Below are 13,582 nucleotides of genomic sequence, written 5' to 3'. Positions count from 1 at the left end.
ATATATATATATATATATATATATATATATATATATATATTCAATTTGAGGTTAAATAAACCTCATTAAGGGATGGTAACATCCAATGAATTACATATATGCATATATATATATACACATACACATGCATATATATATATATATATATATATATATTTCTACATACATAAATATATACATATACACACACACATATGTATGTATATGTACATATATATATACACATGTGTGTGTATATATTATACACATATATATACATGCATTTGTGTTTTTATATATATATATATATATATATATATACACACACACACACACGCACATGTATATACATGTATGCATATATGTGTATTTGTAGACCACACACACATATATATGAAAGAACAACAACAACAGGCAGATATGTAGACAGTGACAGATTGACAGGCAACAGATGATCTATGCAATTGACAACATGTATGAGAAAAAAAAAATGAAACAGAAAGGGAAAGATGAATGTGAGGTTCTTTTTGAAAAATTGTTTTAAATTCTTTAGAAAGTCCCACTCTAAAGTAATGTATACATCATTAGAAAGATGACTATTACTATTTATAGATGTTAGTGATGTAGAATTGATATTTAATGATTAAATTCTACTTCTTCACATTATATGACTTTAAAATATTCATCTTTATGATTTTCTATTTGTAATTGCCATACACAAAATGTTAAAATGAGGATAATGATGATGAAAAAAAAAAAAAAAAAATGATAAGTGAATTATAGTAATAAAATGTTTTTATCTGAAAGGGAGAAAATGTGGCTTTTACCTAAAGATAAAGAAACTCTGTGTAATCATCATTTCTCTAGAACGTAACAATAACTAACAGAATTATACAGTTGTAACATATTTGGTCAAATTTATTTTGTTTTCCTTAGTCTACCATAATTTTTTCAATTATTTTTGTTTATATTTATTTATATATATATATATATATATATATATATATATATATATACATTTTCATGTACATATCTATGGATGAGTGTGTTTTTTTTGTAAATGTATCTATACATATATGTATATAAGTTAAATAAGATTTGAGTAAAAATCTTGTAGTATGTTATGTAAAGCTTGTCCACAGTTATTGGCTATCTGACATCATCATACAGTGGAAATACTCTTGTTATGGATTATACATCAGGGGAATACCATAAAGTTTATATAAATAGATAAATGATAGAAAATGGAATGAACAATATTCTACATTCAAAATCAATACAATTGTTTCTACACATTTTTACACTTGTAGTAGATTGGTAAGATGTGTAACCATTATCATCCATCCAAGGTGTAAAATTCACCTCCTCAGGTTATTGTTTAAACAAAGAAACGGTTGATAAGCACAGGAATGGTCAGTCTTTATCACTTTATTCTCTCAGAGCTGAAATTAATTCTTGATTCTGTTTTGCATTTTCTTTAGCGTGATTTATGCACCATTTAAGTGTGCCAGCGTTGCCTTACTGGCACTTGTGCCAGTGGCATGTTAGAAAATCATTCGAGCAAGGTCATTGCCAGTGCTGCTGGACTAGCTCCTGTGCAGGTGGCACGTAAGAAACACCATTTTGAGCATGGCCGTTGCCAGTACCATGTGACTGGCCCCCGTGTCGGTGGCACGTAAAAGCACCTACTACATTCTCGGAGTGGTTGGCGTTAGGAAGGGCATCCAGCTGTAGAAACTCTGCCAGATCAGATTGGAGCCTGGTGCAGCCATCTGGTTCATCAGTCTTCAGTCAAATCGTCCAACCCATGCCAGCATGGAAAGCAAAAGTTAAACGATGGTGATGATGATAATCTGACCATCATGATAGAATTGTATTTTATAGCCAGCCTGACCCCACCATTTTTTGCCTATTTCTTTATTTTGCATTTTGATTATAATTGCATTTTGTCTGTCAGTATATCTATGAGTTTAGTTTTGTCTGTAAACTGCTGAAAATAACACACAGCTTTGGGTATGCATTCTCACACTAAGTGAAATATCAGCAAGATCTAACGAAAGTCTCATTTAAACAATCACTAGAGGAGTTGCATTTTATACTTTGGAAGGATGATAATGGTTACACAACATCACACCACTGTAATATGAGTGTAAAAATGTGTCGAAACAATTGTAGTAATTTTAAATAATGTTGTTCATTCCATTTTCCATTGTTTATTTTAGATATATATATATATATATATGTGTACACACACATACCCTTAAAATATGAGTGAGTGAAAGAGAGTGTATGTGTTAGAAAATGCATATTTTATAGCTTCATTTTGAAATTGCAACTAGTTAATATTTATTATTAACATTACTATTTGATATATATTAATTTCTCAAATTTAAAGTAATAAAATATATGCTTGGCGACTAAAATAATTATATGAAAGACCATTTTTTAAACAGCTATTAAGCATGTTTCAAAGACATGTTGTTATTCTTGACAAAAAGAACTTAAAATGTAATTAGTCTTTGTTCAATTATGAAATACTGAACAGACATAGAAAGCTTATAAAAATAATAAATTTCAATTCCATTATATTTTATTTTAAAAATTGTTAATTTGTTTCTCATAGCAACCAATTTATCAGGTCGTTCATGCAGTATGATTTGAAAAAGGTCAACAAAATTGCACATTACATTTTACATCCCCAATGAGTTGTAACTAACTGTATTATTTATGTTTGCATTTCCTGGCCTTTAAAATGTTTTCTTCCATCAATGTAACACCATGAAAACAATGAAGTGTTCATTGGTTCAGTCACAGCATGTTAAATCTGAGACATGCTGTGTGATATTACAGACACCGATGAGGGTAATGTTTCAAACAGCAATAATAAAAGCATACAAACATTAACCACCATTTGAAACACTGATATTTTACTCTTACATAATCCAAGGAAATGCATTTGAATGAGTCAGCACTTCATTTCAACTGCAACATGACAACATTTGGTGCAATGCAATAAAGTGAGAAGGGGCAGGAAAACAAAATAGAAGCAGCTAAGTTTTCTTTTTAAACTATTGAGAGCAGTTCAAATTAAAGCAAATGCTTTCAAATCAAGTCTGAATTCTCAATATTTCACTTAAATAACAATTTAATTACAGACTTGAGTAGTTCATTAAATGCCAGCAAATGATTGAGGAACTTTAAGTCATTTGAATCCATACAACAATGATAAAATTAATTCAATTTTAGAACACTACACTCAGTAGATAAAAACATAATTTGAAAGCTCTGTCATTAAAATATCAAAATATTATCTTAAAAAATACAATATCATTGGGATAAATTTCTTCACTAATATTAACAGCAAACTGTTTAGAACTAATACATGGCTGCTTGATATTTAGATACACCAATGAAAGCATGAATGAAATAAGAGGATAGAGTGATGGACAACCAACTGCTTGAATATCAGAATATATTCAGAAAAGCAGGTGAATATTCAGAATAAAAAAAAAAAGATCAACCAGCAAAATTTTGTCCATGAATACTGTTGTTGCATAGTAGCATACTGAATGTATTATTTTAAATGGAAAAAATTTGCTAAGCAATTCATATCTGTATAGTTAAATTGCAAATTGTTTTAAGTTCAATGTAATTTTTTTTTTTTTGTAAGCTTTACAATTTTTCTAGCAATAATAGCTTAAAATTTAGAACTCAGAATTGCCTGGATTTTCTTGTCAGGTAAACTCTTTAATCATCATCATCATTTAACGTCCACTTTGCATGCTAGCATGGGTTGGACGATTTGACTGAGGATTGGTGAACCAGAAGGCTGCACCAGGCTCCAATATGATCTGGCAGAGTTTCTACAGCTGGATGCCCTTCATAACGCCAACCACTCCGAGAGTGTAGTGGGTGCTTTTACAAGCCACCGGCATGAGGACCAGTCAGGCAGTACTGGCTACGGCCATGCTCAAGTGGTGCTTTTTACATGCCACCTGCACAGGAGCCAGTCCAGTGGCATTGGCAACAACCTTGCTCAAATGATTTTTCATGTGCCAGTAAGGCGATGCAGGTAACGATCATGGTCAAATGGTGATAAAGTGAAATTCACCAAACAAAAATAAAGACATTACAGTCATAAACCTATGATATTAATGTTCAGATATTCTTTTAAATTATCCTTACAATTAAATCTAGCTATATGTTTACTGTGTTACAGAACACAGAACTGTACAAACAAGAAAGAGGAGAAAAAGAGTACTCTAGGTATAAGAGTTTTACTTCATTTATTATAACCCCTAAAAACTTCATTGCCATTACTCTAAGTCTCATGTTCCCAATCTTTGGATAGTCACCCCTCTAAGATAGCATGTCAGCAGGAGTTTAATAGGCTGTCTTGGTTCAAGTCATCTTGCACATACAATAGTCAACCAGTCAGCTTTGGTATTGTGTCTTATGGTGTGAACTGAGTGTTTCACACTATCACTGGTACCTTAAATCTAGGTAAGCTCTGATACAGAAAAGGGAGAACATTTTAGTCCTCACATAGAATAAGCTCTCAAGAGCTAGTGTCACCACAAAATGCACCAAATAGTCTGTGTTAAGTGGCTAATGACAGGAAGGGCCTTCAGCTGTAGAGGACGTGCCAAAATGGGACGTATGAGCAAGATGTGGCTACCTGTCAAGGAGGGCAGTAACTTTGCATAAGCACTGATATAAGGTAGAGAAGACTCTATAATCCTCTTGACATAGGACAACTTCTCAAGTGCCAGTGGTACTGTGAAACACTCAGTTCACACCATAAGACACAATACCAAACCTGACCGGTTGACTGTTATATGTGCAAGATGACTTGAACCAAGACAGTCTATTAAACTCCTGCTGGCATGGAAAAATGGACATAAAATGATTATGCGCACACACACACACACACATACATATATATATATAATTGATTGATTATCTTCTGACCAATAAAAGTCAATAAGCAAATGAAATGTCACCAGTTTCACAATGAATCATTATCTACTTTTATTTTATTTTATTTATTTTCACTAATCTTTACACAGAGAAAATAATAAGGCTTGGAGATTAGGAGATTCTCGTTTCTTTTATATATTCATTCCAATAGGATTAGCATCTAGTTTAGTAAATCCAATTGAAAGGGAAGGTATTTTATCAGAAAAGTCTCTTGAATTTACAAATATTATCTATTTGAGAAAGCTGATTTCAAACTGTGTGTGAATGTGCACGCACATGTTTAAGGGTGTGTGTGTGTGTCTAAAAATCCTAAATCCTTGATCTAAGCCTATAAATTGAGGCAAAATGAGAACCAATTCACGAAGTGTTGAGTAGTAATAAACAGAATATTCAAATCCTTGCTGGAAATCAAATAGTAGGGTTCTAAGTAGATTTGATGCTCTGAGAATTATTAAATTAGAACAGCAATAAGCTTTTAACTTAAGTAATTATAGCTTCTTAAAAATACTAAAAAATAGTATTTCAACAAAATAAGGTAAATATTAATCCAGATTCCACAGAGTTCTCTAAGAATACGAGCCTAATTTATCTAAGTTTAGTTTATTTGTTTAAATTAATTCCTAAAGGAAAATTCTCAAAATTATTATTTCAGAAATGAAAACTAATATCTTAATGGCTTTTTCAAAACAAGATCCTCGATTTTCCTTTTCTAATAATTGCCTATCATCTCATCTTTAAATTCAATTTTTGCTTGCTTTTATTTGAAAAACTGGAAATCTTTATTGATTATTTGCTCCCTGATGCTTTTAATAATAAAATGTTATACCTACTTAAGTTTAAGAGACCCCAAAATAAGTAGCAGGAAGTAGGAGTGGAGGAGGTTTCCAAATACTTGCCTGAAGAATCAGGGGTGGGAGGCAAATCAGGTAGTTTCCTCCCCTGAATGCTATCTTTAGGTTCCAGGTAATTTCCGCTGCCACTTCCTTTGGAACACAGTTTATCTGCACTGCCAGCACACATTTCTCGATCAGAGTCCATATCATCTGTTGCTACACTGTTGTACATGTTACCATGGGAAAGCTTACCATTGGTGCAACCACCTCTGAGGTCGCTAAGGTTTATAGTCACATGCCTATCGCCAAGGACGACTGGTTTCTGACAAGGCTGGTTGTTGTTATGTTTGGATCGCCGATGCCGCACCACAATTATTACAGCCACAATGAACAGAATAATTATGAGGGCAGCGAGAGCACCAATTATAATTCCAACATAGCTATCGTCCATGGCCTTTGGAGGTTTATGTTGACGATCATTGCGAGAATGTTCTAGAAGGAAAAACATGCACAAGAAAAAAATATAGATAAGTAAATGACTTTAAAAAAATATAAACAACAATTCATTTTTTTTTTTTAAAGATTTGGTCTTTTAAGAAAAGTCCCAAACTAAAGCCTCTTTGCTTGATTCAATTCGTCAAGAAGGGATGATTGGAACAAGTTCCATAAAGACAGTTCTCAAACAGATCTAATCCAGTGAAGGAGATCCAGAGACTAGAGTCGTGAACATAGCAGACATTTCCTAAATAAGGCAAAGCAAACTTTAAATTACATTTTTCAAAACTTATGGAGAAAGAAAACAACAATGTGAATATGTTTAAGCAGTAGTTTTTTTTTTTTTTTTAAAGAGATAGAGAAAAATGTGCTGTGACCATATTCTGTTAACTGTCAATTGTTAAGTTCTCTTGAAAAACCAGATCAATAAATGTGTGTGTATATGTGTGAGTGTGAGTGTTTCAAAGTCAGAGAAAAATGAATTTACATATTATACTTACAAAAGTCTTTGTGGCTGCCTATAATATATCACTTAGACAAAATAAATCTTTATTTCATCTTGGTGTAATAAAGGAATCAACCCAGATACAATAATAAAAACAATAAAACAAAATAAAACAACAGTACCACAACAAAAAATTGTATACCCTCCACCACAATGAAAGATGACAAAAATAATTTGATATTTTATAATTTTATTGGAAGAAGGGCTGACAGGCAAAATAAAATGAATTCCAACTTATGGAAAAAAGTTTTCTCCAATCTTTAGCTAAACTGGAATTAATACATTAAAACTTTGTGTGTTAAATTTATTACTGATTAAATTTACTTCAGCTTTCTACTGCACAAGGATTTCCTCTTGAAGCTGCTTTGATATGGCCTCAATCATCCTTCATCCAATTTCTACATTGATTATTATCTATAAAGACACCAGGGGTATTTGATAGCCTCTTACCTGTGGTACTATGTAAGCATGCAGTGTGTTACATGGTCAAGTTGTCAGGTGCTAAACTTGCAACCCCATCATGTTCCACTCTTTGAGAAAAGTTAAAGGTCACCCAATAGCAATAAGAATAACAGCTATCGAAGTGGTGGTGTAGGCCTGTCAATGCCTCTCATGCACTGAAACAAAACATCAAGTTGAACCTTGACAGCATCTCTCCACAATCGGACAAGTCTGTCATAATTTCAATACTGCTGTGCTTTGAATACAGGTAAATACTGTGGAGATTAAACTTATGATTTTCTTTTCCCCCGTACCAATCAAGCTCAATAAATAGATATCTATACACATGATTCAGTCCATAAATAGTTTCATTGGATGTTTACTATTCTACTGCTGTTTCTTCGCCACTGAGGATAAAGATTATCCATTTAGAGATTGCATGAAACCATTGTATAGATTTAAATACTAACAAAATATATCTTTAATTTATCTTATAGTCAGGAAAGAAGGCACTGTTAACCCAAGAACTGGGTTGATTTGAGGCTATGATAGGAGATGCTTGCCCAAGGTACCATGCAGTGGGATTGAACCTAGTGCCATTGCATAGTGGATTTTACAACTACATGGCCATACCTGCATCACTTTGGCCTAATAAGTTGATTCTAATATCAGCTATTCACAGAATGTCGATTTGTAACTGATATAATAGATAACATACATTTTTTTTTAGGGTGGGGGAGATAAGCCTATACTTGACCGAAACAAGTCTAGTATTGGATTGGTATTTATATTGTCAACATCAGAATTTCCTGATCATATCTTGTGAAAATAATGTACACTTCCACACACACACGCACACACACACACACAAAAACTGTAATCACTTTTGAATATACTCTAACCTATTTAAAAACAAAAAAAATACCCCAAAAAAATCAACAATCTATTAGGTAACTTTTATTTCAACTTCAGTAAAATTCACAATAAAACATATTTAAAAATAAATGAAAGAAATTGGACAGTTACTTGGAGAGTCTAGTAAATTTAATTGCCTAGGGAAAGAATCTAACATTTCAAACTGTTGTCCTTCATTGAAGAATGAAGGGAAGTGTTACTGCTCTGGCTGCAGGCTAGTAGTTTCCATGGTTTCTAGATTTTATCATGGGAATGACTATGCCAGTTTGTATAAGAGTACAAGGTACCCATTTGAAATAATTAGAAAATGTTGGCAGCCATTTTAACTCTGAAAGGCATATCATAATGCAATATATATATCATTCAAGTTAGTAATATATACTATTTAAGGAATGAATTTTTATCTATGCCCACCCCAATGTAGCATCTCGCAGGATGCAGGAAAACTGACATAAATGGTAAAAAAAAAAAGAAGCTTATATGTATCTTTTAAAAAATAATAAATAAAAGAATTAAAAAGCACAGAAGATATTTTACTTACCATGATCATTGCCTCCACGAGTTGATTCTGTTGGAAAAAGAATATCTATACTTCTAGTAGTAGTTTCTACTGCCTGTGAATGTGTTGTTGAAGGTGGTAGTTCATCGGAAAAATTGCCTTCTAGTTTTGCTGGAGAAAAGTGATTGAAAAAGAAAAGGAAAAATGAAAATATATTAAATAACAAATTATATAGTGTAAAAAAAAAATCTTTAGGTCTTTTCTCTGTGTATGTGTGTATCTGTATAACTGTCACATGTAACAGAATTAGCACTATGAGCATCCATAGAATAAATTCTTTCAAATACTTGGACAGTTCCTTAAAAGGAATTGATAGCTTTTCTTTAGGATGGTGACAAAATTAGCAACAGAAGATGATTTTGTGAAAGAATGGCAACCAGAGAAAGAATGAGGTGGAAAAAGTGAAAAGAGCTGAATAAAGGACAGTGAAGTGTCATATCGTATAACAAAACATGAGGGTGAAAGGATGTGACAAGGCTGGAGAGAAATAAGGTGAGGATACTCTGCTGGTTGCGTAATGTTAGTGTATATGAACAACATAATGAACCAAGAGATTAACAGGATATGAAAGAAATCAGACATAATGTGTGAGAAAGAAGACTGAGCTGCTACAAATATGTGATGCATTTGCAAAAGGTTAATTTGCTAAAGAAATGCTGAGTCATCAAGTTTGGGAATCTGTAGTACAGTAAGACTGAAAATGGTATCTCAAGAAGTCAGGCTGATTTCAAGGAAACGACAAAAGACCCCAAAAGTGGAAATGCTAAGCTACAGAAGAGACATCTGAGCCATGCAAGCAGAAATAAGTGACGTAAACAATGACAATGATGATGATGATATATATGAATTTGGAGTTCTTGTCCTTCTAGACAGGTCAAGGTGTCACATTTCACTTAAATGTGGCATAGTTTCAACAGCTGGATACCCTACCTATCACCAAACATGTTACAAAATGAATAAGGAGCATTTTCATGGCACCAGGACAAGTTGCAGATGCCTTCAGCCTTGCAATGTAAAAGAGGTTCTCACTGCTCTGCATTACCTTTGTTTGTAGAAGGTAATGTCACTAACAGAGCAGATTGAAGAGTGACTGACTGCAGGAGAAAAAAGAACAAAGATGAAATACGGAAAAAACAAGAGTATAAGGTGGGAGATAGTGCTAAAAGGAGTAATGGAAGAAACAGTATTGATAGGGTGTGATGAAAGATAGTGAGTGATTGGTAGTCATAGAAATTGTCAGTGACAAAAGCGTATCTGATAGATGCCAATAATGAGTAACTTGAAAGAGAGGGAGCAGAAGCTAGCAATACAGAATAATGCTAATGAGTATGAAAGGGTATGACTAATAAGTAGTCAAAATGGCAATACTAAAGAGACTGATGGACACCTAGGGTGAGGCTGGGGCAGTGTTTAATATCAAATGCAAACCCTCTTTAATCAGGCATTATGATAGGGGAAAGACGCTTATGATGGCTGAATGTTTGCAAGAGAGAGAGAGGGAAATGGGTGCATCAGATGTAATCAGATCAAACACAATCCCTCAATACTCAAGCATCATGATGTATATATGTTTGTATGTGCATGTGTGTATCTATGCATATAATCATTTTGCTAGTAAGAGTGACAGCAAGTGGTGAATGGTGAGAAATAGAGATAGAGTAAATGCTGATAAAACAGAGAAGTGTGTGTGTGTGTGTGTGGTATGGCAATGAAAGGAAGGTAATATTAACTGATAAGAGAAGTGATGGATGTTAAATGAGAAGTGATCAGAAGGACAGGAAAGTGATGGCGAGCAGTACAGGTGTACAGAAGAGATGAATCAGATACTAAAAAGTCCAAAGCAATCCTTCATTACTCAAACGTACCAAAGGCATGGCTTTGTGGTTAGGAAATTTGCTTCTCAATCACATGGTCTTAGGTTTAGACCCACTGCATGACCAGCTTCTTCTACTACAGCCCTGAGTAAATTTGATAGATAAGAATTTCCTGGATAGCTATAGGCATAAGAACATCTTTAATAGACACTCAGTGAATGTTTCTTACAGCTGCTGCCTCAGTATGAAAAATATTATTACACATAAATCACATCAGGCACCTACTCCAAAATATAACTGTAGAGACACAGACACTTGCCCACTCAACTAGTCTTGGTGGTTTATGAAGTTGAGATCACCTAAGTTGAATGAAATTATAATACACAAAAGGAATATATTGGTCTATGTGAAAGTGACTTTATAAAAAGATATGCCAACCACAGGTTTTCTTTCTGATATGTAGATAAGGAAATCACTAAGTGAGCTAGCCATATCTGGCATTTGAAGGCCAACAATACCCTACAAACCATCAAGTGGAGCATTGTAGTATGATGCATTCCATACACTAATTGCTCAAGGAAATGCAGGCTTGGTAATAGCTGAAAGAATTCATATCTTTTTTAAATCTAAGAATTCCACTGACCTATTGAATTCTAGATCCAAAATGTTCACTAAATGCAAGCATCTGGATAAGTTTCCATGATAAAATTAGAGAATACCTCTCTCTCTAGATTAAGCAGAGAGTCTCACAAATATTAACCTTTCCCTGTCAACTCAATCACACCAAACTATGCTAATTCCTATTCTAACAAATCAAAAGGACAGAACTCTTTTCTTCCTTCCTTCCATACGTTTTTGTTTGGTTCCTTTTAATTTACTTTTCTTCTGTTCTTTCTTGAATTTTCTCAGAGAGCAGCCATTTGTATTTTGAGCCTGAATGATTGATAATACACAATGTGCTATACTAGCTCATCTGACTATCATACTATCAGAAGTATGAAACATAGTTGCTCACACTTAAATATTTAAATCCTCTGTGTGTATGTGTATGAAACTATTAGTAGTTCATATTTAAATACTGTGTACACAGAGACACACACATTTATATATATGACCATAGGAATGAGAATGGGCCCCAACTATGTGAACCTGTTCATTGGCTACATTGAGTCCCAAATATTCTCAAGTTTCAATGGTCCCACTCCCAAACTATATGATCATTGTATTGATGACTGTATCAGTGCGACCTCACTCTCCTGCGAACTAGACATCTTCCTCTCTTTTGTCCAATCTTTCCATACTGCCCTTGCCAGAGCATGTTCCGTGGACCGTGCATCTGCCCCACCATCATCCGTCTCCCCTCACCTACCACTCCTCCACCCTTCCAATGCACCATTCTCTGAGCCACCTGGCAACACCAGTCTGACCCTTCCACTTCACATATCTTCCGCAACCGACCTCTCCCCTCCTTCAAACGAGCCCACAACCTATGTGACCTCCTGGTTCACAGTTTCTTCCCTAACCCAACCTCCCAACCCAGCTCGTTACCCTACTTCTGCCCACACTGCCGCATTTGCCCTTACCTCTCCAACACCACCATCCACACTGGCACCCATCATCGACCCTATCATATCACTGACTCTTTCACCTGCACTTCTAGCAACGTCATCTACTGCATCTCCTGCTCTCTCTGTCCTTCTCTGTACATTGATCAAACGGGATGCCACATGGCTGACCATTTGCAGAACACCTCTGAGATATCAGACTCAGCAATGACACCCCGGTCTCGTGCCATTTCTGCTCTACCAGTCATTCTTTACAACACCTGTCTGTGTTCAGATTGTCCTTGCACAGGGGCCATTCAGACTCCCGTCTTCACTGTGAACAGGAATTAATCTTCTCTCTTTGCTCCTTTGTGCCACATGGGCTCAACTCTCCTCCCCACTTCATCTAACCCCCTCCTCTCTTCCTCCCTTCACTCCTACCCACCTCTCCTTTCTTGCTCTGACATCTACTTCCTCTCTTCACTCCTACCCACATGCCCCACCCCACCCTTGCTTCTCCCACACCTCAATACTACCACACACCACCATACCACACCACCCTGCACACACTAGCACTGACCACTTCCCAGCACCCACACCATCATTCACACACGCACATGTCAAGGTTACCAGCCCTTATGCACACGCACATACACATGCACGCACACCTTCGTTTTGGGATCACCACTTCTTTTTTTATCTCCCCTTCCTCCTAGCTCTCCTGTTTGACCACCTCTGTCCGGCCTTCGCCATGATTGATCGCTAGCCACTAAACCTTTTTTTTTTTCTCTCTCTCTCTGTGCTTATCTCTGTGTCCCTTTCTGTTGAAGAGCATAGGCTCGAAACATAAAAGACTTTCTCACTTCCTGAGCATTAAACTAATACATCTGTTTGTTGTTTACACACCTGTCTTCGTCTTTTGGTTTTTTTTTTTTTATAAATTCCAACTATATATATATATATATATACACACACACACACACATATACATACACATCTGTGCATCAATATGTAAAAATACATTTTCGTGTGTCTGGTGGGGGGCGCCAAGAAAGTATCTGTGTCTGCTCACAACTACTTAGACACCTAATACAATTACCAAAAACATGGTATACGATTCTTGGTCATACTCATCTGGGAGTGATGGTTATGTAATTGTCTTTTTTCCAAGTCTCATGGTACCACACCAAACATAGCCACATAACGTATGATTATTAAAAAACTGAGTATAAGAGTTGAAAATACTATTTCGCTTCTGATAAGGGCTTGATTTTTGAACAGTGAAGATAAGTAAACCTAAATGATACAAAAATCTCAATACTCATATACACAAACACACAACAACAATGAAACATTATAGTGTCATACCATCTATTACCACAACCAAATAATTATATGCAACTGTTAAGGGTTGGATACAGTCCAGAAATACTTCTTTCACTTTCTTTCATATTTGGTAACAGCTACAAAAGCTCAAGAAAAAACAAAACAAAACTAACTGTTCAGCATTAGAGAGA

At 34.9% G+C, this 13,582-nt stretch overlaps 1 protein-coding gene across 2 annotated transcripts in view; it reads right to left on the bottom strand.

Annotated features, from left to right (window-relative positions):
* Positions 1–13,582, bottom strand: part of LOC106871068 (discoidin domain-containing receptor 2) — a 180,817-nt gene that overhangs the window by 25,471 nt on the left and 141,764 nt on the right. The window contains exons 7-8 of one of the 2 annotated variants that reach the window (XM_052972844.1): positions 8,690–8,818; positions 5,856–6,284 (exon numbers count right to left, since the gene is read on the bottom strand). In XM_052972844.1, the coding sequence (XP_052828804.1) occupies positions 5,856–6,284; positions 8,690–8,818 (558 nt within the window). The remainder of the gene's footprint in view (positions 1–5,855; positions 6,285–8,689; positions 8,819–13,582) is intronic. The other variant, XM_052972854.1, reaches the window with a different exon arrangement.

Source organism: Octopus bimaculoides, chromosome 1 (genome assembly GCF_001194135.2).
Source record: "Octopus bimaculoides isolate UCB-OBI-ISO-001 chromosome 1, ASM119413v2, whole genome shotgun sequence".
NCBI classification, from domain to species: Eukaryota; Metazoa; Mollusca; class Cephalopoda; order Octopoda; family Octopodidae; genus Octopus; species Octopus bimaculoides.
Note: the sequence above shows the minus strand (reverse complement) of the source record. Positions and strands in the feature narration are given on the sequence as shown.